The sequence below is a fragment of the Phocoena sinus genome, chromosome 15 (genome assembly GCF_008692025.1).
Source record: "Phocoena sinus isolate mPhoSin1 chromosome 15, mPhoSin1.pri, whole genome shotgun sequence".
NCBI classification, from domain to species: Eukaryota; Metazoa; Chordata; class Mammalia; order Artiodactyla; family Phocoenidae; genus Phocoena; species Phocoena sinus.
The window spans coordinates 71,949,643-71,976,461 of record NC_045777.1 but is presented as its reverse complement, the minus strand read 5'-3'; the positions used below and the strand labels follow the sequence as shown (position 1 = coordinate 71,976,461).

The 26,819-nt window shown below is 52.9% G+C and overlaps 2 protein-coding genes across 4 annotated transcripts; both read left to right on the top strand.

Moving 5' to 3' along the window:
- The first annotated feature begins 181 nt into the window (after positions 1-181).
- PAGR1 (PAXIP1 associated glutamate rich protein 1) lies at positions 182-3,158 on the top strand. The gene is made up of 4 exons (XM_032604721.1): positions 182-237; positions 585-1,086; positions 1,287-1,369; positions 2,726-3,158. The coding sequence occupies exons 2-4, from the start codon at positions 605-607 to the stop codon at positions 2,923-2,925; spliced, it is 765 nt and encodes a 254-aa protein (XP_032460612.1). The 5' UTR covers positions 182-237; positions 585-604; the 3' UTR covers positions 2,926-3,158.
- MVP (major vault protein) lies at positions 2,957-26,269 on the top strand. Of its 3 annotated transcripts, none has more exons than XM_032604715.1 (15): positions 2,957-3,065; positions 10,960-11,092; positions 11,289-11,484; positions 16,647-16,770; positions 16,877-17,008; positions 17,887-17,981; positions 18,224-18,460; positions 20,180-20,461; positions 21,316-21,560; positions 21,645-21,842; positions 23,011-23,397; positions 24,153-24,269; positions 24,468-24,594; positions 25,115-25,303; positions 26,004-26,263. In XM_032604715.1, exons 2-15 carry the CDS (start codon positions 10,968-10,970, stop codon positions 26,220-26,222), a joined length of 2,673 nt encoding a protein of 890 aa, XP_032460606.1. In that variant the 5' UTR covers positions 2,957-3,065; positions 10,960-10,967; the 3' UTR covers positions 26,223-26,263. The 3 variants fall into 3 exon arrangements, with proteins under 3 accessions (XP_032460606.1, XP_032460605.1, XP_032460607.1); XM_032604714.1 differs by having other exon boundaries at positions 2,966-3,557; positions 26,004-26,269; XM_032604716.1 differs by having other exon boundaries at positions 2,966-3,557; positions 20,204-20,461.
- The last annotated feature ends 550 nt before the right edge of the window (positions 26,270-26,819 follow it).

The window sequence follows — 26,819 nt, the reverse complement described above, 5'->3', positions numbered from 1 at the left end:
TGCGCCGCTGGGGCCCGAGGTACTGCCTCCTTTCGGGTTTGCGCATGCGCCGCCCAGGTGGCCATCTTTACTATGGGCCGAAGCCTATCATTCCGGAGCGCCTATCTGCGCATGTGCAAGCCTTCCCTTGCTTTCCTCTTCCAAGGAGCTTTGACTAAAACTGAGCCTCCCGCGCGATCTCTGTGCGCCTGCGTACTGTGACCGTGCGCAGCCCGGGAGGCGGGTCTTAGCTTCTAGGTGCGTATGGCAGCTGAGGTGGTGAAACTTCGAGGTTTGGGGAGAGGGTGCCGGATCCAGGTGTAGAAAGGGGAGGTATCAAGGCGAGAAGAGCGGGTCCGCTCCTCTCCCGCCTGGAAAGTGGTTTCTGCCGGTCCCTGGGAACACCGGAGTACCGGATCTCGATCCGTGGGGGCGGGGTCCTTGGAGGGGACGGAGCGCCCCCTCTTGGGAACAGGCGGTCTATTCGCAGGGACTGCTGTTGGAGCCTGATTGGTTAGAGAGACATTCCCTAAACCCCTGGGGAGCCCAACCCTTGGGGTTGGGGGATCCCCAGTTCAGTACTCCTGCATCTCCTATCATCGCAGGGCCCCTTCCCTAGTGACATATGTCCCTTGTCCGGGGCCATGGAGACATTGCAGCCACCACGGCGGCGCCTCTGTCTGAAGAAGGGGAAGTGACCTCCGGCCTCCAGGCTCTGGCCGTGGAGGATACCGGAGGCCCCTCTGCTTCGGCCGATCAAGCCGAGGAAGAGGGGGAAGGAGGCCGGGAGGAGGCTGAGCATGAGGGGTCCGGGGCCGAGGAGGTGCAGGGAGAAGCCCCCAGCACTGAGGGGGAAGAGCATGCCAAGGGAGAATCCGAGGACTGGTGCGTGCCCTGCAGCGATGAAGAGGTGGAGCTGCTCGCGGATGGGCAGTCCTGGATGCCACCCCCCTCGGAAATCCAAAGGCTCTATGAACTGCTGGCTGCCCACGGCACTCTGGAGCTACAGGCTGAGATCCTGCCCCGCCGGCCACCCACACCTGAGGCCCAGAGTGAAGAGGAGAGATCCGATGAGGAGCCAGAGACCAAAGAGGAGGAAGAGGAAAAGTGAGGGCACACCCTTACACCTTGTCCTTGAGGCTGCTCCCCTGATACCGGGAGGAAGTAGGGAGGGGAGGTGGGACCCAGGAGCATGGGAAGTGGAGGGAGGGAAGAGAGCCGGAGAGGAAGAGCCAGCAGGCTGTGGAGAAGTGGGGGTGTTTGGGGGGGACCACCCTCACCTTTCACTCTCTGTCCCCCTGTCCCAGACCGCACATGCCCACAGAATTTGACTTTGATGATGAGCCAATGACACCAAAGGACTCCCTGATTGACCGGAGACGCACCCCAGGTACAGACAAGAGGGGAGAATTGGGGTGGTGGTGAAGGGCCTCTGCTTCCACTTACTCAGAAAGTGACTCCCTAAAAGATGCCTTTGCTTGGTGCCTTGATATCTACAGAACTTGTTTCAGGAGAGAGCATGCCCCCAGTGGTGCCATCCTTCCAGCTTTGGTGGTCCCCTATCTTCCGCAGATAATTCCATCATGCTTCCCATTCCTTTGATCTCAGTCCCCCCCAGAAGGCCAAGTCGTTATCATTATTATCTAGATCCACATCCCTACACTACTGTGTACATCTCCTAATCGGACCCAGTTTCCCATGTGTGCCGTCCCTCGGAGCCATTCTCTTTTTGTTTGCTTGTTTTTTTAATAAATTTCTTTCTTTCTTTATTTTTGGCTGCTTTGTGTCTTTGTTGCTGCACACGGGCTTTCTCTAGTTGCGGCGAGTGGGGGCTACTCTGTTGCGGTGTGCGGGCTTCTCATTGCGGTGGCTTCTCTTGTTGCGGAGCACGGGCTCTAGGCACAGGGGCTTCAGTAATTGTGGCACACGGGCTGTAGAGCAGACGCTCAGTAGTTGTGGTGCACGGGCTTAGTTGCTCCGCGGCATGTGGGATCTTCCCGGACCAGGGCTCAAACCCATGTCCCCTGCATTGGCAGGCAGATTCTTAACCACTGTGCCACCAGGGAAGTGCCCCCTCGGAGCCAGTGTTGATTTCTCTTTCTTTTACCCCAGGATTCAAGCCAGCAGCAAGTCTTGTTAGCTCTGCCTGCACCCTTATCCAAGCCACCATCTCTCTTGCCTAGATAGTTGTGGTAGCTCCTAACTGGTCTTCCTGTCGCCAGCTTCAGCAGCCAGAGACGGGTTTATGTTTCAAAACATAAATTGTGTCACTTCTCTGTTTTAAATTCTCCAAAGGATTCCATTTCTGGGGGTCGGGGGTGGGGTGGTGTATGAGTGTGTCAATTGAGAATCCAACCCCGCCCTCCCCTCAGGGCTTCCATGTAAACTAAAAGATCCAAACCCCTTATCGTGGCCTGTAGGTCATATCTTTGGCCTTATCTTTCCTGTCTCCCCCAGCTCTACATTTCTCATTGGACAGACCTCCCTGTTCTTGCCCTGGGGCTTTTGCACTTGCTCGTCCCCTACCTGGGATGCTTCTACCCAGTCTTCATATTTCTAGCCCCTTCTCAAAATTCAGATCTTCACTGCCCGCCCCATCTGAGGCCCCATCCCTAAACCTCAGAACCTCCAGGACAGGCCTGGAAATCTCTGTTCAATGAGCTCCCCAAGTGATTAGTAAGATCCAGGCAGGTCTGGTGCACACTGCCTCACTCGCTTCCACATTTCTCTCATTCCCCTTCTCCAGGAAGCTCAGCCCGGAGCCAGAAACGGGAAGCGCGCCTGGACAAGGTCCTCTCAGACATGAAGCGACACAAGAAGCTGGAGGAGCAGATCCTTCGTACTGGCAGGGACCTCTTCAGCCTGGACTCAGAGGATGCCAGCCCCACCAGCCCCCCGCTTCGGTCCTCAGGAAGTAGTCTCTTCCCCCGGCAGCGGAAATACTGAGCGCTGCTGCCCTTAGGGTGCAGAGTCTACCTGCTGGGGCCTTGGCCCTTCTTCCCTAACCCAGGCTGCTGGGAAACTTGGGAAGAGGAGAGACACTCCAAGCTCCCAACACAGCACCTTGCCAGAAAGAGGACATACGTGTATGTGTTTATGTTTTCTATTGAACATCTCTTTGGAGACCTGGGCTAAATTTTCTGAATCTAAAATAAAAAATACCAAGTTATCTTCTCTTAGAGGAGGGACTGCAGCTGGAACCGAAACAGCTGTGGAGAGGCAAAATTGTACGCACCCAGATTGGGAAATTAAAGCCAGATGGGGTAGAAGTGAACTCGGTCAGCACCTGCCCCCTGCCTCGGGCCGAGGACCCTCCCCAGTCTCATGCCAGTGCTGCCAGCTGGCTCTGAGGTGGGAATTCCTGCACTGAGTGAGCCGCAGTGCCTCCAGCTGCAGTAGAAGCCGCCCAGAGGAGAAAAAAACAAAACCAAACAAATGAGAACCAGCTGCAAGGGCCCTTTAAATGCCTAAGCCTCACCCCCCGAGTCTGCCCTGCCCTGCCGGGAAGTCATCTCTAGGGCTGGGTGAAGGAGTTTCCTGATCTGAGGACTCTGTTGCAGCCAGCCACACTTCTGGATGTGAGTACTTCATACAGGCCTCAAAGCCCCAAACCAGTTGGTGGGACCTTGTGTCCTTCAAGACCCTCTCTAGCTCTGTCCTGCCTTCTAGGGCTTGCTTCATCTGGGGCAGGTGGTCTCTGAACCAGAACCGGGAGAAGATGGGTGGAAGCTTAGCCTTGGGAGGCTTTGCTTTCCTTGGAGTTTTTTCTGGCTTCTGAAGTAAAGGTAGATCAACTTGTCATCTTGCCAACACCCTCACCCCTCCAAATCTCAGGCCTCTCTGACCTTAAGCTCCCCCATCAGCAGTAGGGGCAGAGGAAACTTAAGGGGTCCATTTAGAGTCCCTCCTGGAGTGAGATTGGTCCCTGCTAGACTCCCCCTGGGGACCTGAGCTCTGGCCTGTCCCTTTGAGCTTTTAAAATGTGACTTGTCCCCGTTGAGATTCCTCAACTGCAGACATCGAGGCTTTCCTATTACCCCACTCGGGGCTATGCCAGCTGTGATAGGCTAATGCCACTCAGGGCCTTGCAGATCATTTGAGAAATCATTGGCAGAGTAATCTTAAGGTAGGCTTGATTTCCAGAGGCATGGAGTTCGGTGAGCAAGGCTCTTTTTCTTTTTTTTTCTTTTTGGGACTGGGAAGTGAAAACAGGAAGCTCTCTTGGACCCGCCGTGCTTCTAAGATTCTGGTGATCTTAGCAGCATGGAGGGTTGGGGGATAGTAGTAGAGGCAGGTGTGCCCTGTTTTCTCTGCTCCCTGTCTGGGTGGGCCCCTAGATATTATGGGGAGAAAGGCTGGCTGTCATGGGTGCCAACTGACTGCCAGAAACTTCTGCCTGTTTCCACCCTTGGCACACAGTATACTCTGCCTCCCCTGAGGGTGAGGCTTTCTGGACAGGGCAGCTCTCTAAAGCCATGGGCACGTAGGGGCAGCCACCTTGAATGGCTGGCCCAGGGAAAGCCAGAGAGCTCTAAGGTTACTCTGGCCTCCTTGTTGGGTGCTGCTCTCCTAGGTTACCGAAAACACCTTTGAACTGCAATGGCACTATCTCCCGGAGTGTACCCAGCCGCTCCCAGGTCCTTAAGTTCTTGTTCTAGTTTAGAATCTTATTGCCATTTTTGCCGGAGACCACACTACTTCTTGGTTTGGGGGCTCTGCGGTCACGATACCTGAGGTGGAATTCCGGCTCCGTCCTTTGATCATTGTGTGATCCTGAGCAAATTCCTTAATTTGTAGGTTCTTATGGGGATGAAATGAGTTAATTAAGAGCATCTAACACAATGCCTGGCACAGATTAAGTTCTTAATAAGTGGGAGCTGTTATGGGGGGGGCACTTGCCAAAGATAGAAATTCCAGAGTCGTTCCTGGAAATCTTAGCCTAGTGCGTCTGGGGTGAGGCCTGGGCGTCAATACGACCAGCTGAGTCCTATGATTGGGCGATTTTAGAAAACAGGGGTTCTGCAACCTGGTTCCTGGGTCGCTTCCAATCTAGCCAATCTTCACCTTCAATGACTGGCATTAATTGGCAGCATCTGGAGGTAGGATAGAACTAGGACAAGCATCCGGAGCTGGCAGGGCTGTTCTGTCCCCAGAAAAAGCTGCTGCTCCCGAAAAGTGGCCCAGCTGGGCTAGAGCTCAGATAAGATTTTCCTAGGAAGCAAAGGTCCTAAAACTTTGCTACTACTAAAGAAGTGATTTACGTGAAACAAATTCTCAAGAATTTCCACTATAGTCCCCCGAAGCAGGAAATCATTTCCCTAAATTGGGAAGCTGTCTGGTAAAAACAGCCTCTCTGCAGTCCCTGAGAAATGTGACTCTTGCATTCTCTAAACAAAGACTAGGATGTTTAAAATCAGTGAAGGGAAACTGCAAATATGAGTTCCCTGTCTGTGCTGAATTTCCTGTGCATTTTCCTAAACCTAAATTTGATAGACGTGATGGTGGCAAGGCTGTCTCCAACCTTTCCTCCAACTTCAGACCTGCCCAGGCCTTGGGACAAGGGAACTTGTGCTGGCTGGGGGTCTACTTGGACCTGAGGGTGAGGAGCTGGGGGGAAATACATGACATTCCCTGCGTTTGAGGAACAGTGATGCCATCTGGGTTCATCTTTGGTCTTCCTCCTCCAGGCCATCGTTTGTCGCGCTCCTACTGGGTATTAGACATGCTCCAGTCTTTAACCCCAGGAAACAGTCACTTTTATTCCCACTCCAGTCTAAGAGAGTAAGGCTTGGAGGCTAGCACGTGGCCCGAGGTCATATCGGCAGTGACAGAGCTCAGTCTTTGCTATATATTAGAGTCAGTGGAAGAACTTTTCTATATAGCAATGCTAGGACCCCACTCCAGACCAGTTAAATCAATCTCCAGAGATGGGTGGTTTGAAAAGATCTCCAGGTGATTCTGACGTACAGCTAGGCAGGGCCGAGAGGCTCTTACAGACCAGAGCTGCTCATAGTTTAATGTATGCCCAAATCACTGGGGATCTAGTTAAAATGCCGGCTAATTCAGCAGCTCTGGGGTCGGGGGAACCCAAGGTTCTGCATTATTAACAGGCTTCCGGGTGATGCTGACACTGCAGGCCTATACCCAGTGTGGCTGGTCGCCTGGGCATCTGCTGTTTAAGATTCACTGTCAGCCACTCACAACTGACACTGAAACTCTGATACGTAATGATATGACTCATTCATTAATTAAATTTTGCTCTAGCAAGTTTACTCTTGAGCCAGAACAGGGCCAGAATTGCCTCTTCACCAGAGGATGAAGCCGGCTTCTTCTCACAGGCTGTTCTGTTCTCTGTTCATCCCTCCCTTCTTGGTGTGTGGGGTGCGGTGGGGGAGCCACTGGTCTCTGAGACTTTGGGTAAAAGTTGGCTGGTTCTGGCAGGAGCCTCATGACACGTGAGGATCAGTGTGATCAGGCAAGGTTGGACAGGTACCCAGAGAGCAGACTACGGGGCAGATCTTGGAAGCAGACACCGAAGGGAGGTGTCGGTGAATTTAGGGAGTTGGGGCCAAACTCGGGGCTGGGCAGGACCTTCCAAAGGTCAACATGATCCTTAGCCATTGTCTTTTGAGGGCCCTGGTATGCTGGAAGTGAAATGCTCTAACTGTACACGTTATCTGGTAAACCACGGAAGTCTAAATCTGAGACACAGACATGCTGCCTGAGTCGGGTGGTCTCCCTGGTCTGAGAGGCCTCTAGTGAGGCTCACTTCTGGGGATGGCAAGACTGAAAAGGCAAAACCTGTTCGTGGGTGAACTTAGCAGGTGAACTTACGTGGAAAGCACAGCTTTAGGGCTGGGTAGGTGGGTGATCAGGGAGGTGAGACAGGGTCCTGGTACTGAAACAAGGGTAGTTGGCAAGGGCATGGCCTCGGAATAAGGCAGGAGCCCAGCCTGATTAGCTTTAGGGATGACTCTCAGCTGAGTCAGTGAGCTGGGCGAAGCTCTCGGCCCCCCCTGACTGGGCCCAGCTGGGGTGACAGATGGTCGAGAGGCCTCAGCTGTAGGGGGTGAGGGATCATCCAAAGGAGCCATTGGAGGCTGTTCTCAGAGCCTGCTTCCCAGCCTCGTGTGGCCTTCTAGAGTTTAAATCTTCCCTGTGGGGCTGCACAGACCCTCCTCTTGCAGTCCTAGCCCTTCCTCTCCCCCATCTGGCTTCCTGGCCAGGCTTCCGCCCTGCAGAGAACTAGGAAGAGGCTTCACTGGGCTGTCGGATGCTCCTTTGCTATTCTAGGCCCACAGCTGGGGTGACACAAAAACCTGCCACCTTCCTGATCCGTAAACAAGTGAGGGTTAAAGCCGAGATGCCAGATGGGGTAGGGAGCCTCTGGTGCTAGGTCACATCCTCCAACTGGATAGGGAAGCTGGCCCTCAGCTGTAAGCCACACACATAGTGCTGCTAAGAGCCAGTCTCTGTTCCAAGTGCTTTATGATTAACTCAGTCCTCATACGTTGGGTTGATGACCTATCCATCCCCAGTTCACAGGCCAGGAAACGGGTATAGGGAGGGCAAGGGACTTGTCTGAGATCACCCATCCAGTAAGGGTTAGAACCAAGATCCAGGCAGTCCTAGCCCCGGGGTGGGGGTGGGGTGCTCTTGGGGGGCCCTCTCCTGGGGAATGGAAGCACAGCCGAGCAGGATGGGCAGTAGAGAGGAAGGAAAGCCAAGGTCCAGGTAAGAGTGGGGAGAACAGAAAGCAGAAAACTAGCACCTGGATTTTCAAACACTCCCTGAAATCAACAGAAGAGGGAGCTCTGATATTAGAAAAGTTAAGGGAAATTAACTTGACAAACAGGCAACAGAAAAGTATCAAGGTCAAACCCCATACAAAGTTGCAAGAAAAAGAATGAGGAGCAGAATAATAACCCGCTGATGTAGAAAGTGTACCAAGAAAACAGATCAAAACTGTAACCTCTTTGAAAATGAGGTAAGACATTAGGAAACAATACCAGGCAAAGCAGCAAATCAGAATTGTAAATAAGCCCAGGTAGTCTGGCTGAATCCATGCCCCTCACCATTGTACTGCACTGCCACTGGAGAGAAACAGGACCAGGCATTCCATCGGGATTCTCATCCCGATGGTACCACCAACTTGCTGTGTGGCCTTGCGTGACTCATTGTCCCTACCCGGGACTCAGCTAATTAGATCCACACTGTCTAATATGGGATCAACCAGCCACATCTGACTACTTAAATTAAAATTAAACACGAGCTCCCGAGCGGTCTTGAGCTCACACCCGGCTTCTCAGCCTTAACCTGCGTGCCACCGTCACTGTTATGCTAGGCATTGCTGCCTGCCGCTGCACTGCTCGGTAGCAGCAGTCAGTCTCCCGGACCAGCCTCCCGGGTCCCGCCGCTGTTACCCAGTCAATTCACTGCTACTCCCATGGGTCACATGAGACAGATGGAGGAGTTTGCTGCTCGCTGGGTGATATACTTCAATAAGCCAGATATTGATGCTTGGGAATTGCGTAAAGGGATGAACACGATTGTTGGCTGTGATCTGGTTCCGGAGCCCCAAATCATTGATGTTGCTTTGCAGACATGCAGACGCTTAAATGATTTTGCTAGCGCAGTTCGCATCCTAGAGGTTGTTAAGGACAAAGCAGAACCTCATAAGGAAATCTACCCCTGTGTCATCCAGGAACTTAGACCAACTTTAAAAGAACTGGAAATCTCCACTCTAGAGGAGCTGGGTCTTGACAAAGTGTAAACCCCATGGATGGGATTCCCGAGAATTTACTGATAGTGTTATTTGATTGTAAACAATCACCTGGAAATATTGATGATGACATATTACCTTATTTGAACAAGTTTTCCTTTGTTAAGTACCAAACCATATAACATAACTTGGACTTTAATAAAAAGGAAATGAGTTTGAACTGAAAAAAAATTAACTAATTAATTAAAATTTTAGTTCCTCAGTGACACTGTCCACATTTCAGGAGTTCGATAGCTGCATGTGGTCAGTCCAAAGACGGCACAGATTAAGAATATTTCCATCATTGTAGAAAGTCCTTTTGGATCATGCTGAGTTGGAAGGTTTTAGAGAGGAGCCCCACAGGTGATGTTAGTGCATCACCGCCAGGGGTAAGACAACTGGGAGTGGTGGGGACTGTGGTTAAGTAGGAAAGCTTGTGGCCCGTCTAAAGGGCTCGGCTGCTATGTGGCTCTCGTCAGTTTGCCACGTGGGAATGTAAGGCCCGGCTCCTCATTCTTCAAGAGAAGCAGGAATTGGAAGTTTGTGGTAACTCACAATTTCTAAACAAAAGAAATTTTACAGATTGTGTGGATCAAGTAAAACTCTTGGGCCTTGATTCTGTAATTTTGTGGCTCCAGCCTCTTTTTCCTGTGCCAAGCCACTCCCCCTTCCTCCTTCTCACTTCACATTTGTCACCCAGTTTGGAAGCTGTATGGATGGTGGACTAGATGGGGTACCACTCCTTTTTGGTGGTGGCTTCAAAAATGTTGGACCGGGACTTCCCTGGTGGTCCAGGGGTTAAGAGGGGTTAAGACTCTGCACTTCCAATGCAGGCGTGGCCAAAAACTTTAAAAAAAAAAGGTTGGACCAAAGTCTCGGAGGGCAAGGCTTTGAATCACTTAGTAAACTTGGTTCCCTTTGTGTGACTCCAGGGGACATGTCCAAAGTCCAAGGCATGCTGGAGGCAGGGATGGGGTCTAAGTAGGTGGTGTGACATTCCTGAACAGGCCAAGCACTGGAGGTAACCAGCCAGGATTCAGAAGCAGTTAGGGTGGGGGTGGACAGAATGCAGTACTCATTCACTCGCTTTCTCCTTCCCACCCACCCTTACCCATGATGGCAGGGAGTCACAGGTGGCAACAGACCACAGAGAACTGGGGAGGAAAGGACTAAAATACTCCGGTGTTTCTTTTTTTTTTTTTTTTTTTTTATTTGTTTATTTTTGGCTGCATTGGGTCTTCTTTGCTGCGCGCAGGCTTTCTCTAGTTGTGGCGAGCGGGGGCTACTCTTCGCTGTGGTGCACGGGCTTCTCATTGCGGTGACTTCTCTTGTTGTGGAGCACGGGCTCTAGGCACGCGGGCCTCAGTAGTTGTGGCTCGCGGGCAGTAGAGCGCAGGCTCAGTAGTTGTGGCTCACGGGCTTAGTTTCTCCGCGGCATGTGGAATCTTCCTGGACCAGGGCTCGACCCCGTGTCCCCTGCATTGGCAGGCAGATTCTTAAACACTGTGCCACCAGGGAAGTCCCCTTTGAGGTGTTTCTAATCCAGCTGATTCTATGGGAGCGTCATTTCCATCAGGGACCCCTTCCTTGAGAGGTGGCCCACATCTAACAGTTCATCCCAGGATTGCTTAAAGCGCAAGGGGGGAGGGCTGCAAAGATCATGCAAACATTCTTGGGCTATGGGCTAATGTTTGCATACAACTGGGGCCCTTGGGATCCCCTGAAATAAAGGAGCCTGCCCCTGGAGGAGCCAGGGAGCTCTTCAGAGCCTCTGCCCCCCACCGTGCTGGGGAAGACACACAGCACCGCCAGAGGCTGACCACCTCTTCCAGCTTGGTGTGCTTCCGCCTCCTACACTATGGGGGTTGGAGATTGGGGAAGTTTTGATCTTAAGCCCCTCCCAGTACTTCAGGAAGCTTGTAGGAGGTAAAGTAGATGGGAATGAGGGAAAGGAGTTGGCGGAGAACCCTGGGCTTCTGTGGTTAACTGCATCAAGCATCTCTTGGCAGGGATGAGGTCTGGATAGGCTGCCCTGGGTGGGAAGAAAGGAACAGGTAGGTGTGGGGACAGTGAAGGATGGCATAATCTGAGCCTGAGGAGGAAGGGCCCATTCCCCCAGCGCCAGCCAGTCTTCATGCCCACCTCATCCCAAGCCCCCTGGACTCATCTTTTGTCTTCTCCCCATCTGTCTTTCACACTCTGTGCTTCCCTGGGCTCAGGAGTCACCATGGCAACCGAAGAGTCCATCATCCGCATCCCGCCATACCACTACATCCATGTGCTGGACCAGAACAGCAACGTGTCCCGCGTGGAGGTCGGGCCAAAGACTTACATCCGGCAGGACAATGAAAGGTTGGTGTTGGGACCGGGCTATGTGGGCACCTGGGGCCAAGGAGGGCCTGGTAGCCTGGCTGCCATGATCGTCCATCTCCTCCTTCCTGCTCTCTGGCTTGGGTGACAGGAAGCTTTCTTTCCCATTCGCCGCCTCCTTCGGCAATAGGAACGGGGGGTCCCCTGGGTCCTCACACTGCTTCTCACTCTCCAACAGGGTCCTGTTTGCCCCCAAGCACATGGTGACGATCCCCCCACGCCACTACTGCACAGTAACCAACCCGGTGGCCCGGGACGCCCAGAAGGCCGTGCTGTTCGACGTCACAGGACAAGTACGGCTCCGCCACGCTGACCTAGAGATCCGGCTGGCCCAGGACCCCTTCCCCCTGTATCCAGGGGAGGTGCTGGAAAAGGTACCTGCTCACCTTCCCCGTACCCACTCTGCCTGTCCTGCTACCTTGACCTAGGGCTCAGCACTGCTTTCTGGAGGGAAAACAAACTGGAGCCGTGGGAGGGGGTGGGAGGTGACGCTGGTTCTCACTGGGACAGAATTGACTTGTTGCCCCTCCACTCACCTTCCCCAAACATCCCCTTCCTCTTCACATGCCCAGGTCAGACCTTTGAGAGCTGTCGGCCCGTCTCCGGACCTAATCTTCCAGGCTCCAGAGCCTGCCTGAAGCTCCTGGCCAGTCTGACACTAAATGACTTGTGCCAAGAGTAAGCGTTTCATTCTCTCAAACAGTGCCAGACGCCGGTGGGCGGTGACAGCAGTGGTGGACCAGGTGAGGCCCAGGCTCGTGTCGCCTGTGGCTGCTCCACGGGAAGCCATCGCAGACCTGTAGTGCCAGCCAGGCCCTCGTCCATGTTGCCCTAAAGCCCTGGGCCGGAGTGAGAGGGCACCCCGCCTTCATTTCTATAACGTTTCTTTACCTTCACCTCCTTGCCGTTTTACACTGTTCACTCTGGGCTCCTCTACTAAGGAGTGCTTCTTGATCCTGGAAGCATAAGAGTATGACCCGGGAGCTTTGAGGCATTCCTGTCCACTTAGCTGCAGGCACTTTGGGGAAAATGTATGTGGAGATACTAAGTGATGAAGAATGATTCGGATGTTAACCCTTAAGGAATTGGGGTGAAGGGTGTAAGGGAATTCTTTGTATTATTCTTGCAACTCTTATGAAGTCTCAACCTGTCACAAATTGAAAATCACCCATATCCAGGTTCTGCCTTAGACAAACTAAATCCCTCTCTTGGAGGGAACTGTGGGGGGTGGTCTGGCACCAGAATTTTTTTTTTCTGGCCACGTGGCATGTGGGATCTTATTTCCCTGACCAGGGATGGAACCGGTGCCCCCTGGAGTGGAAGCATGGAGTCTTAACCACTGGGCCGCCAGGGAAAGCACCCCTCCCCTTTTTTGGGGGTGGGCACCAGCATTTAAAAGCTCCCTAGGGTGGAGAGAATTTCCCTCATCGCTGCCTCTTTAACCTCTGCTTCCCCGGCAGCCCCGGCTCACAGCGGCTTATACTCAGACCCCACGTGCTCCAGGCCAGGAGGGCAGGGCCTTCCCTTCCTCTGAGCCCAGTGCCACCAAGATGTTCCTTTACTACCAGAGAGTCGGCACTCGCCCTCCTTGGAGGCACTGGCCCCTACCCACACCACTTTCTTTCCCTTCACTGAGGCGCCACCTGGCTCGGGCCTCCCTTCCCCGGCCCTCCTGGGAGCCTCACTAATGTCCATGCGATAACCCTGTCAACATCTTGGCCTTCTTGACCTCTAGTCTGACCCTCACATCTTCTGCTTCAGTCCTGCCCAGTGCCATGTCCACTCTGGACTGGGTGGTTTATTCCCGCACCTGCCCCACCTCTGAAGTTTTTTTTTTTAGCTAAAATATTTATATTTTTTATTGAGGTAAAGTTGATCTACAGTGTCGTGTTAGTTTCAGGTGTACAGCACAGTGATTCAGTTATACATACGTATATATCTTATCTTACAGATTCTTCTCCCTTGTAGGTTATTACAAAATGTTGAGTATAGTTCCCTGTGCTATGCAGTAGGTCCTTGTTGCCCCGCCTCTGAAATTAAACCCAGCTCCTCCTTAACCATCCGTCTCCCCTTCCTAGTCCTCCTGTGCTGTCATGTTGCCTCCAGGCTTTTGAATCCCACTTCTCTCCTGTCCCTCAGATTCTCTCCCTGGTCTCTCCCTACCCCAGCAGAACCCTGTTGTTTTAACACACGCTCTTCGTGTGCTAGACCTGCGCCCAAACCCTGTCCTCGATCGGTATTACCCCCACCTGATCTTTCTGTCCTCTCACTCAGGTAGATCCACCCCAACAGTATTATAAGTAGCTAGTGGGATAAGTGGTTCATTCCAGCCCAAGCCCTGCTCGTTAATGTTTCCTTCCCAACCAGCTTTCTCTCCTTTCTTTTCCCCCCTGCATGCCTCTAAATATTGATCATTCTCGGCTCTTCCTGTTTTCTGCTCTCTCACTCTCAAACAACTTGGTCACCTACTTAGAAATTGAGGCCATCTGGAAGGATCTGGGTCTGTGTCCCCTTTCCTTCCCTGTGTCTCCTTTCTACCTGTTGGAGCCTCTAGGAGGTTCCCCTCCATCCGTGGACCCAGGAAGACGCATCCTTCTATTTCTTGATCTTATCCCCACCTAGAGCTTCTCTCTCCTGCCTTTAACTTTTCTGTTACTGGTGCCTTTCTCTTGGCCAATAAACGTGCTCTGCCTCTTCCATCCTTTTCTGGCCTTGAAGGCTTACTTGTTCACACTTTTCATCTAAAGAATGCATTCATAAGACTGTAAAGTCCTCTCTGACTTCCACCACCAGTATCTGCTCTCCACCCCCAGAGGTATCTACTGTCATCCATTCAGGGTTTTCACTTCCAGATACGTCTGTGCATCCATGTAAGTGTGTATCCAATAAAGTATTGGTTATAACTTATTTGCATAAGAGCTAGCACATTGTCACTTGCCAGTGTACTTTGAATGAACTTCTCATCTTGGTGCATAAGTCATTTCTTGTTTAATTGTTTGTAATTCCATATGATAGATGTTCAGCCCTTCTCCTGAGTTACCATTTAGGATGTGTCCAATTTATAAGGAAAAACAGTGCTGTGGTGAATATCCTTGTGTGTGTGTGCCCTTGTGCATGCTAGTTTCTTTTTTTTTTTCTTTTTTTATAAATTTATTTATTTGTTTTTTATTTTTGGCTGTGTTGGGTCTCCATTGCTGTGCCCAGGCTTTCTCTAGTTGCGGCGAGCGGGGACTACTCTTCATTGCGGTGCTCGGGCTTCTCATTGCGGTGGCTTCTGTTGCAGAGCACGGGCTCTAGGCACACAGGCTTCAGTAGTTGTGGCACGTGGGCTTCAGTAGTTGTGGCTCGTGCGCTCTAGAGCTCAGGCTCAGTAGTTGTGGCGCACGGGCTTAGTTGCTCCGCAGCATGTGGGATCTTCCTGGGCCAGGGCTCGAACCCGTGTCGCCTGCATTGGCAGGCGGATTCTTAACCACTGTGCCACCAGGGAAGCCCTAGTTTCTTTTTTGTTTTAAGAGTAGAAACTAATAAGAATTTCTGGGTTCCAGGATATGCACACTAAATTTGTATGGGCTTTTATGAATGGCCCTGTCAATCTAATTTTTAGCTATCTGCTTTCTCTTTCGTATTTTTTTTTTTAATTAGGGTATAGTTGCTTTACAATCTTTCCTATTTACTTTGACAACTTGTACCTGATGTTCTCTGCCCTGTTGCCTCACAAGCACCTGCATCTGGCCCCCCACCTCCGCTGACCCCACTTTGGCAAAACCCCAAGACATCCTAAGTGCAGGCCCAGTGGACTGTCATTCTGTATCTCACAGACCCTCTCGGCCATGTCCATTGTTGATCTGCCCTCTTACTAAAACTTGTCTGTGCTTTACTCTGTGGATGTCTTTTTTTTTTTTCCATCCTCTCCCCGTCCCCTCTGCCTTCAGGTTCTGTCCTGAATACCCTGTGTCTTTTTTTTTTTTTTTTTTCATGGCCTGATCACTTCATCTGTGTTGAAGACACCCAACTCTATACCTTAGCTGGGAACTACAGGCTGTGAGTCCCCTAGCTGCCTATAGGAAGCCCTCTCCTAGATGTCCCACAGTCGCCTCATACTGGCTATCCAAGCCTAACACTTCCCCTACCCCCAAATCTGTTCTTGTCCCGTGTTCCCAGTCTCACTTGGTGATACTACTGGACCTAGTCACTCAAGCTGGAAGCCTGTAACAGCATGTGGGACAAACTGGAAGGAGACAAAGAAGGCAGCCAGGAGACCAGTTAGGAAGGTATTTCCATCATCCAGGCGAGAGGTGTTGGCGGTTTAGGTGAGGGTGTGGCAGGGATAGATAAAGGCAGACCTGGATTTGCAGTGGACAGACAGGAAGTGATGATGGAGTAGATGTGAGAAATGAAAACCGTACTGGTCTACATGCTCTTCCCAGAATGCTCACACCTTCCTCCTCCTCCTTCTACACCTTTATGTCAAAAGCCAGCTCTTCCTCTGAGCCCCAGTTCAAATGCTACTCTCTGAGGGCCTTTCCCAACTTCTTCACCTGGACTTCTGCAACCTCTTCCCCTTGACCCGGTCCACAGTCTGCTTGGAGGCATTGGTCTGTGTTTGTCTTATCACCCACTGGAACCTCAACTCCACCAAGATGGGGGTATGTCTTGACTCCACCACAACCAGCCGAGTGCTGTGCACATAGAAGATGTCCAGGCAAAGGCTTGCCCGGGCAGTAAACGTCCAGCTCTGCCTCTCCAACCCAGAGTGTGGTCGGTGGATGAAGTAGTTATCTGAGCTTTTCCTCCCAGGGGGCTACTCTAGTTGGAGTAAGGAGTGGCAGGTAGCCTTTAATAAGGCTGAAGTTCAAATCCTGATTCTGTTTCTTACTAGTTGTGTGACCTTGATCATGTCCCTTAGCCTCTATGAGCCTCTTTCCTTGCCTTCCTGCTTCCCTCAGATCAAAGATCAAGTGAAATCCTATTTGTAGAAAATATTTGTACAAACCTCTAAAAAAGGTTTGGCAGCTTGTGGCTGGGTCCCCCTTCCTGATGGAAGGAGATGTGATGGCTGGAGTACAATGGCTGTCTTGTGACCATGAGGCAACCTTGAAAACAAAGACGCATGCTTCAAATGTGCCTGTTATAGAAGTTTATACCTTCCCACCACCTTATACTTCCTGAGAGCCCCAGTGCACACTGGGCCATGAGATGCTCACTTACTCAGCTTCTCAGATGTTTCTCCCACATCTCCCATCAAGCCCTCTACCCAGTTTCCCACCTGGATTTCTAGTTCATAACAAGATCTGAGCACTTCTGCAGAGGAAGGTGTGTCCTTGCCCGTCAGCAGTGGCAGCCTCTTGCTCACAACTCCATCTTAGCTCTTCAGACCAGATGGCTTGGGGGCCACACCTACCTTGTGCATTCCACTCAGAGTCTTATTTGGGACATGGAGAGATCGATGCTGTGGACTCTGACCTTCACGGTATCAGGTTTGACTCCAGGGGTCTCAGCTCTGAATACCCCGCGACCCCCCTTCTTCCCCTATTAGGACATCACCCCACTGCAGGTGGTTCTGCCCAACACCGCCCTCCACCTTAAGGCGCTGCTGGATTTTGAGGATAAGAACGGAGACAAGGTGGTGGCAGGAGATGAGTGGCTATTTGAAGGACCTGGTAAGTACTTCCTCTCCAGCTGGGTCAGGGTCAGAGGTTTCCTGCCCTCCCATTCTAGCCCTGATGTCTTCTGACCTTCAACACCCATCTCATCTTCCCTTCCCAGGCACGTATATCCCCCAGAAGGAGGTGGAGGTTGTGGAGACCATTCAGGCAACAATCATCAAGCAGAACCAGGCCCTGCGGCTGAGGGCCCGCAAGGAATGCTGGGACCGGGAGGGGAAGGAGAGAGTGACAGGTGGGGTCTTGAAGGGATGCTGACAGTGGGGGGGGGGGGGGGTTGGGGGGGCAGGCCGTGCCTCGACCACAGGGAAAGTGGGGAAGTTTGGGGGTAGCCACATGTAGCCTGGAGGAAATGCTTCCCTGGTATCTCTTGCCAGCTGTTCTGGGCTGCCCCCTGCTGCTTCCCCCCACCCCCTTCAGGAGGCTCTACCGGGATCCTGTGATCACGATCAAGCTAACATGGCTTTTCCTTCCCCCCAACCCTTTACCATGAGCTGGGGGCAGCGGCCATGTCTGTTTCTAGGTCAACAAAGCAGGTGTTCATATACAACTAGTAATTGTGTTTGACAAACGTGATGTATTAACTGAGGTCTTCACAAAGGCTGTGCTTGCTGAGCCAGATGCGGTTCAAATGCTTTACAAACGGCAACTTCTTTAGTCCTCCAACAACCTTGAGGTACCACGACTCCCATTTTCCATATGACATCACTGAGGCCTGGGTTTATGGCCAGGAAGGGCCAGACTGGAACTTTTGCCCCGGCACTCTTGCTTCTCCAGTAGGCTCAATGACCTCTGCAGCTATAATAGAGGCAGTTCTGCCCATTTTAGGGGAAGGAAAAAAGTTGGTCTTTGGAGCTTAGAGAAGGCCTAGCAGAGTATTGGAAGGGCTTTTTTTTTTTTTTTTTTTTAAATCTTTCTGGGGTAGGGATTGGTTTTCCTCTGGCCTCAAAAAAGGAAAACAATGACTCCTGTCAGGCCTTGAGCATAGGGGCAGTGGCATCTCAAAGTGGCCCACAAAGTTCTGCGGGTCCCCTGTTGTCTAGGCTGCAGGAAGGGGCAGCTGGGGAACAGGCTGGGTGACCTTTGACCCTTACCTCTCTGCCCCTGGCCCAGGAGAAGAATGGCTGGTCCGTTCCGTGGGTGCGTACCTTCCCGCAGTGTTTGAGGAGGTTCTCGATGTGGTGGATGCTGTGATCCTTACGGAAAAGGTTTGTGCTCTGGAGGACCCTGGGTGGGAGACTCTCAGAGTGGCAGAGAACGGTGTCAGAGAATGTGAAAATAAGATCACCTGAGGAGTGTCCTGGGTCACCTGAAAGGGTTTAAGAAGTCCTCTTGGATTGGTAGACACTGTCACTTAGACCTGGATCATTTAGTGGCCAGTAGGGTTCCCAGATCCCCCAAGGAAGTTAGAGGTGGGTTTATTCAAACCCCCCGACATCTCGCTCTACAGACAGCCCTGCATCTCCGGGCGCGACAGAACTTCCGAGACTTCAGGGGAGTGACCCGCCGCTCTGGGGAGGAGTGGCTGGTGACCACGCAGGACACAGACGCCCACGTACCAGATGTCTATGAGGAGGTGATGGGGGTCGTGTCCATCACCACCTTGGGTCCCCACAACTACTGTGTGATTCTCGACCCGGTGGGACCAGATGGCAAGAACCAGCTGGGGCAAAAGCGTGTGGTCAAGGTGAGTGTCTCCACGTCACCCAGAGGTGAATGCCTTTGGAGTGGCCTAAGGCCCTTGGACTCCAGTCCCTGCCCTCCTCCCACCCTCGGTACATGTTCTAGAAACACCAAGCTTGTTTGGGCTGCCTCTGTGCACACTTGTCTCTATCCCTTGAGACACTGTCTCATTGATCTTTCTGGCATCCCTGACCTGAGGTCACACATGGCCTCTCTTGTGAGTGCCTCCCTGGCCCTGCACTGTGTCTGTAAACCTGGAAACTCTCTCTAATATTTCACATCCCTCTGTTCTGGAAACTTTGTCATCCTGCATCAAACAAATCTCTTGGTTTACCCTTCTCCGCATCCTCTACCTCATCCCCTCTCTGAACTATATGTGGGACTAGCAGGGCTGGGCAGACCTTTCCTGTGAAGATCGTAGATATTTTAGGCTCTGTGAGCCACATGGTCTCTGTTGCAACTACTCAACTCTGCTGTTGTGACGTGAAAGCAGCGTAGACGGCTTGTAAACGAACCACTGCCGCTGTGTTCCTGTAACATTTTATTTGCAAAAACAGGAGGTAGAATAAATGGGAACGACCCATCAGTCTATCAGCTGATGAATGGATGAAAAATATGGTGTATCCATACAATGGAATATCAGTCAAAAGAATGATAGGTAATCTTTCTGGGGTCGAGGGCACTCATGTTCTTGAAATAATTCAAAAATGTAAAAATCAAAAATGAAGTTCTAATGTGTGCTACAACATGGACAAACTTGACAGCGCCACGCTAGGCAATAGAAGCCAGACGTGAAAGACCACACAGCGTATGATTCCGTTCACGTGCAATGTCCAGAGTAGGTCAGTCCATGCGTCGTGGGTGGGGTGGGGCTGGGCAGTAACTGCTACTGTGTGTATAGGGTTTCTTTTCAGGACGACGATGTTCTGGGGTTAGGGAGTAGTGATGTTGGGCAGCTCTGGATATACCAAAACAACTGAATTGTATACTTTAAACAGGTGTATTTTATAATATGTGGGTTATATCAAATATATATATACACATATATGTATTTATATTATATATTAAAAATAGGCAGCAGGCCAGATTTGGCCCAAAGATCAGAGATTACCAACTCTGGACTACACCATCCCAAGGCAACAAAGCATGGGAGAAATAAAGCAATAATAGGTTAATTCTTAACTATTGAGCTTGTGAGAACCCAGACCTTGACAGTTTACAGAACTTTTCAGGGCAGGTTTTTTGTTTGTTTCTTAATTTATTAATGTATTTATTTATGGCAGCATTGGGTCTTTGTTGCTGCACACGGGCTTCTCATTGCGGTGGCTTCTCTTGGTTGTGGAGCACGGGCTCTAGGCGCATGGGCTTCAGTAGTTGTGGCATGCGGGCTCAGTAGTTGTGGCTCACAGGCTTAGTTGCTCCGCGGCATGTGGAATCTTCCTGGGCCAGGGCTTGAACCCGTGTCCCCTGCATTGGCAGGCGGATTCTTAACCACTGCGCCACCAGGGAAGTCCCAGGGCAGGTTTGACCAGATCTACAGGCATTTGTAGAGTGCCTCAAAGTCTAGATAATGATTCATTGTATGACGTAAGGGTGGGGAGGGTGCTTTTGGGGGCTCCTGTCCTCAGCACAAGCCCATGGTCACATGGAGCTGAAGGAGGTACCATCAGAGGCACCCACAGCCCTGGGTAGCGACTGCTCCTGACCCGCTTCTCCCCACTAGGGAGAGAAGTCTTTCTTCCTCCAGCCCGGGGAGAAGCTGGAACGAGGCATCCAGAACGTATACGTGCTGTCGGAACAGCAGGGGCTGCTACTGAGGGCCCTGCGGCCCCTGGAGGAGGGGGAGGGCGAGGAGAAGGTCTCCCACCAGGCGGGGGATCGCTGGCTCATCCGTGGACCCCTGGAGTACGTGCCACCTGCCAAGGTGGAGGTGGTAGAAGAGCGTCAGGCCATCCCGCTGGATGAGAACGAGGGCATCTACGTGCAGGACGTCAAAACCGGAAGGGTAAGCACTGAGGGATGGGCGCCATCGCTGCCATGTGGCCCTGGTGGTGGCTTGGTCTGGGCAAGTGGGTGATGCTGGTGGGGAGATGCATGGTGGAGGTGACAGAAGGGATTCAACAGTGTCGCTAGTAACATCCAAGCCAGCCGGCTGCTAAATATGAGGGCATTCTCTGGAGTTTTTGCCTTCCCTTTGTCTTAAATATCTAATTTCAAATGTTAGAGCTCTCAAGCAAGAAGATGAACCAGATTTCAGGATGGAAACTTAGTCCCCAGTGCAGATCTGGCTTCCGGCATAAAGGTCTGACTGGGATGTGGCCTAGGAACAGTAAGACCTGACCTCCCTCCCATACCCTTTTCCTGGTGGAATCCCTCCTCTCTGCCTCTCACCTAGACCTTGATCTTGGTCAGACCTAGGACCACATCTCCAACCTCTTTAAGAATCCAACCTACAAGCAGAGCTCAGAATCCTAGGAAATGTTAGTGTGTGCTACCTAGTTCCTAGGATTGCATCTGTTCCTGGGATGCCCTCCAGGCTGCCCCATGAAGGAAGATTCCAGAAGAAATAATATCGGGAACTTACTATACGTCAAATTCTTGACGCTAGACATGTGAGATGTCATTCATTCCTCTACCCTGTGAGGTTGCCACTATCAGGTCCATTTTGCACACGGGTGAGAGAGCTGCCTGAGGTGACGGAACTTGCAGAGTGAACTTGAACGCAGCCTCCTTCCAGAGACCACATTTAACCACGATGCTGTCCTACCTCCTGGACCAGTTCCGCTTTAGGGATGCTGGGTAGGACTCTTCCCCTCCTCCCTTTGCCGGTGACATTCCTCCTCGTCTTGCTCTCTCGAGGTGCGGGCTGTGATCGGGAGCACCTACATGCTGACCCAGGATGAAGTCCTGTGGGAGAAGGAGCTGCCTCCAGGGGTGGAGGGGCTGCTGAACAAGGGGCAGGACCCTCTGGCGGACAGGGGTGAGAAAGAGACATGCAAGACTCCTAGGCCCTCCGCTCCCCGGAACAAGACCCACGTGGTCAGCTACCGTGTACCCCACAATGCCGCGGTGCAGGTGTACGACTACCGGGAGAAGAAAGCCCGGTGAGCGGCGGCCTGGGGGCTGCGTCGTGTGGGGCTGCGGCGGGAGGGCCTCTCCGGGCCTCTGACTCCCGGCTCCCTCTGCAGCGTGGTCTTTGGGCCAGAGCTGGTGTCGCTGGGTCCCGAGGAGCAGTTCACGGTGTTGTCCCTCTCAGCTGGGCGACCCAAGTGTCCCCACGCCCGCCGCGTGCTCTGCCTGCTGCTGGGGCCTGACTTCTTCACGGACATCATCACCATCGAAACCGCAGACCACGCCAGGCTCCAGCTGCAGCTTGCCTACAACTGGTAAGGGGTAGAGGGGAGGGCCAGGGCCCCTGCTGGTGCAGCCCCGGGGGCACCCTGAAGAGAAGAGATGCCGCCTCGAGTGCTGAGCTCACAATCAGGGCAGAACACCTGACTCCAAGCCACGGTCAAGGAGGAAACCCAGGGGTTCATGCAAATCCAGTCTGACGCCCAGGGGGAGCGACAGGAAAGATGAGGGCTCACCTGGGGGTAGAATGTGGGGGGAAACGGCAGGAGGACACTCCTCAGCTAAACTCCTAGCGTGACTTCAGCCAAACGTGTAACTACAAGGTTTAAAAAGATGAATCAAACCCAACTGGTGGGAGTGGCCGGGTGGTCAAGAGCAAGTACTCTGAGGCTGATGGGTGTGCTAGCTGTGGGCCTGGGCAAGTATTGGGTGCTTTCCTCAGTTTCCCAGTCTGTCAAATGACGTTAAGGACATAACCATCAACCTACTGGGGCTGTGGAAAGGATGCTGTGAGAATTGAAACTGTGACCGGCCCATAGTTAGAGCTCAAATGACAGTGAGGAGAATTGGGGTGGGGGAGATAAGTCAGATGCAGAAGCAGTGCTCAACAACTCCCAAGCACGCGTTTCTCACCTCTTGGCTGAGTGGCCAGGACTGTGACAAAGGCAGATGGGCACTGATATCTTTGGGGGCACAGACCCTGGAGCCACACTGCCTGGGTTCAACTTTCTGGCTTGGCACCTGTGGTGTGACTTCGGGTCTGTCGCTTAACCCCTCTGGACCTCTATTTCCTTGTCTATGATGGGGGTAATACTCATTCCCACCTCACAGGGCGGCTGAGCAAATAAAATGGGAACATGTAAGTTTCTTAGGACTTCACCTGACACATAGCAGATGCTAATTAGCGTTCTCTATCGTGAGACCCTTCCCAACCACAGAAGGTGGGTGTCAGTGTCCTTTTTTTTTTTTGTGGTACTTGGGCCTCTCACTGTTGTGGCCTCTCCCGCTGCGGAGCACAGGCTCCGGACGCGCAGGCTCAGCGGCCATGGCTCACAGGCCTAGCCGCTCCGCGGCACGTGGGATCTTCCCAGACCGGGGCACGGACCCATGTCCCCTGTCCGGCAGGCGGACTCTCAACCACTGTGCCACCAGGGAAGCCCTCAGTGTCCTTTTTGAAGGTGAGAGAGTTGTCTTTGCTCACAGGCACTTTGAGCTGAGTGACCGGAAGGACCCCCAAGAGACGGCCAAGCTCTTCTCAGTGCCCGACTTCGTGGGTGATGCCTGCAAGGCCATTGCGTCCCGGGTGCGAGGGGCCGTGGCCTCTGTCACCTTTGATGACTTCCATAAGAACTCGGCCCGCATCATTCGCACTGCTGTCTTTGGCTTTGAGACACCAGAAACCAAGGGTTCTGACAGCATGGCCCTGCCCCAGCCCCGGGACCGGGCTGTCTTCCCCCAAAATGGGCTGGTGGTCAGCAGTGTGGACGTGCAGTCGGTGGAGCCCGTGGACCAGAGGACCCGGGACGCCCTGCAGCGCAGCGTCCAGCTGGCCATTGAGATCACCACCAACTCCCAGGAAGCGGCTGCCAAGTGAGTGAGGCCTGGGGGCCTGGCTCTCCACGATGCCCACTGTGGGCCCGACCTCTCCAGGGTCCCTGTCTCTAAGCCTGCTGCCAGGACCTGGGTAACACGGCACCCTGGTGGTCAGCCTGCTGTCCTCCTTACCCAGAAGATAGCCTGGGCTACTTAAGGTGGGAATAGATGCCACCCCTGCTTCTGTAGCTTCTCACCTTGCTTGTGCTGGAACCCAGATTCGTATCTGTGGCCCTCCAGGCACTCTGGGGTCCAGCCTAGCCTCCCCCTCCTCACCTTCCAGCCTTCTCCCCAGGCTCACATGCTCCAGGCCCACCAGCTCCTTTCTGCTCTTCAGGGTAGGAACTCAGCACTGGCTGTTCCCTCTGGCCAGAATGTTCTCTCCTCCTTCTGGCCTCCAAAGGTCACCTCGTCGGAGAGCCCTTTTCTTTTTTACCCCAACTGAAGCAGCACCCTCTTTGCCCAGTCATGTTACTGTAGCACCCATTTTTCAAGGAGATTGTCACTGTCTGAAATCATCCCCGTTTACTTGTCCTTTTTTCCCCACTGGAAAGTAACTCGTGTGAAAGCAGGAGTCGCGGTCACAGCCACGTGCCCCTGCGCCTAGAATCGCACTTGGCTTGCACAGTGCACGTGCTGTGCTTTCATTTGCACGTCAAGGGCCTCCCATGGGCCAGTGGTCCCTGCCCTTGGAGCGCCTGTTCCAGCTCTGGCCCCGTGCCAGCGTCTTACCTATCCCCTCTCCCACCCAGGCACGAGGCTCAGAGACTAGAACAAGAAGCCCGCGGCCGGCTTGAGAGACAGAAGATCTTAGACCAATCAGAAGCTGAAAAAGCTCGCAGGGAGCTCTTGGAGCTGGAGGCTCTGAGGTGGGTGCAGAACTAGAAGAAAAGATGGCAGGGGGTCTCGGAAGAGCAGCTGATGGGAGGGGTGTGTGTGTGTGTGCGTGCGCGCGTGTGTGTGCGTCCGTGCGCAGGTGTCCTCGTGCTGCTGTGGCATAAGTCAAGGGCAGAGGAGGGCAGGGCTGGGCTTCCTCCTGGGTCTCTCTGACGCTGCGCCGTCTCCAGCACCGCAGTGGAGAGCACTGGGACCGCCAAGGCAGAGGCTGAGTCCCGAGCAGAGGCGGCGCGCATTGAGGGAGAAGGCGCCGTGCTCCAGGCCAAGCTCAAGGCAGAGGCCTTGGCCATTGAGACGGTGAGTGGGGGAGATGCCCGTGGAACTGTGTGGCCTTGGGGTCTGGAAGAAACCCGATCTCTGCGGTCCCTGAAGCCACGTGGGAAACCAAGTACCCTAACAGAAAGCCCTGTCCAAATATTTTGTGGTTTACAAAGTCTTTTGCCCTATGTCAATTCACTCAATACCTGCTTTGAAGGTGAGGATGATTACACCCATCTTACAGACACGTGCTCCAACACTGGCCCACTTTATGCTAGGTATTGCCTGTGTTTTACATGCAAGATCTTATTTAATGCTTGAAATCCCATTAAGGGTAGGAGTTCTCTCCATCTTACAGAGGAGGGCACCGAGGCTTGAATTAAGGGGCTCCCAGGGTCACTAGCTAAAAGGTGGCATAGCCAGGGTTCACCCCTAACTGATGGTAAGTTTACCATTCCATCCCCTCCATCTGAATTCCCTCAGGCTTGCTGGCTGGGGCACTTGCTGGACATGTCCAGGGGCCACACGATGAAAAGAATGCTGGCTTTTCCCCTTCCAGGAGGCTGAGCTCCAGCGAGTAAAGAAAGTGCGAGAGCTCGAACTGATCTATGCCCGGGCCCAGCTGGAGCTGGAGGTGAGCAAGGCCCAGCAGCTGGCTGAGGTAGAGGTGAAGAAGTTCAAGCAGATGACAGAGGCCCTGGGTCCCAGCACCATCAGGGACCTTGCTGTGGCAGGACCGGAGATGCAGGTGAGGTGGGGGGAGAGTGCAGGCATGGGTGTGTGTGTGTATGTCTTTGTGTGTATGTCTTGGGACCATATTTGGAACCAAGAAGGCAGAGCCGGGGAGGCAAACACACCTAGAAAAATGTCGGGGACAGAGGGGCGAGGGGAGGTGGTGACATGGACTGTCTCTGTATCCCATGTCATTTGAGCATGGTGTCCTATCAGGCACAGTCCTAGACTCAGCAGTGAGTGGGAGCTCCTGCGAGAGCAGTAAACTGATGGGACATCAGTCTATGACAAGCCCTTCGAAAGAAGTCAACAGGGTGATATGGTGAAGGGGGAGGTGACATGTCAAGTTAGCTGGGGAAGGAGGGCCCCTCTGAAGAGGGGATACTTAAGTGCTCTGTAGAGTCGACAAGAGCTTCCCAGGAGAGGGTCCAAGTGCAAAGAATGAAACCTGGTGCATTTAAGGAACAGGAAGGACTGGACGGCTGCAACCTGGCTGAAAGCTCCCAGAGCTTTCAGGCCCGCGAGGCCTGGGAGGGGATGCAACCCTCAGGCTCCCCTTATGTTCCTTGCTTGTCACTGACTAGTCCTATGAGGATGGCTTGGGCTACAATGTCAGACCAGAGAGGGGGGCAGCCCACCCTGGAGAGGTGGCCGAGGGGATGATAAGAAGGGACCAGGGTCTGACTATCTTTTCGTCTGCCTCTTGCTCCTTCCAGGTAAAACTGCTCCAGAGCCTGGGCCTAAAATCAGCCCTCATCACCGATGGCTCTGCCCCCATCAACCTCTTCAACACAGCTTTGGGTCTGCTGGGGCTCGGGTCTGAGGCCCAGCCCACAACCAAGAAGGCAGCTTCGGCGCCCAGTGCCCAAGAGGGCTTGCTTCTCCCCTCCACTGCTGGCCCTCTAACTCTTGGAAGCAACCAGGTCATGCCTTAGCTCCCTACTGCACTGCCAAATAAAACTGACACTTCTGGGCATTTAAACCCTCTTCTGTTGCCATAAGTCCGCATCACAAGGGAGTTTAATGGTGGTGGGGAAGAGATACCCCTGAAATCTTGATAATTACTAGAGGCTACCCTCATCTGTAAAGTGGAGCGGAAACTGAGGCAGGAAGAAGACTAACCCAGTCAGGCTGATGGGAGTGTGGACCCCAAATCTGGCTCAACAGCCAGACCATCCTTTCGGCAGTCAGCTTTCCTAGACGCCAGCTGGGGGAGATGATGCCACAGGTGAGAGGATGGGCCTGTACCCCTTGGGATGGTTCCTGTGCCATCTCTTCCCACTGCCCTTTCGTCCCAGACCCCAGCTTGGCCTGGGAGTTCTGGAGTCTTAACCCTCTGGCTGTGGGTGTATCCATCCTGGCTTCCCCGCCTCCAGCACTTGGGAGGCTTTCTCTGGCGCCACCTGCTGGTTGAATCACACACCTGCACGTGGTGTCTGTGCATGTGTCCCTTCTCGGATGGGGGTGTCAGATCTGAGAGGAAGTTACTGCACCAGGGCCATAGGAACTGGAGCACCTCCCTGGGCTTCTGA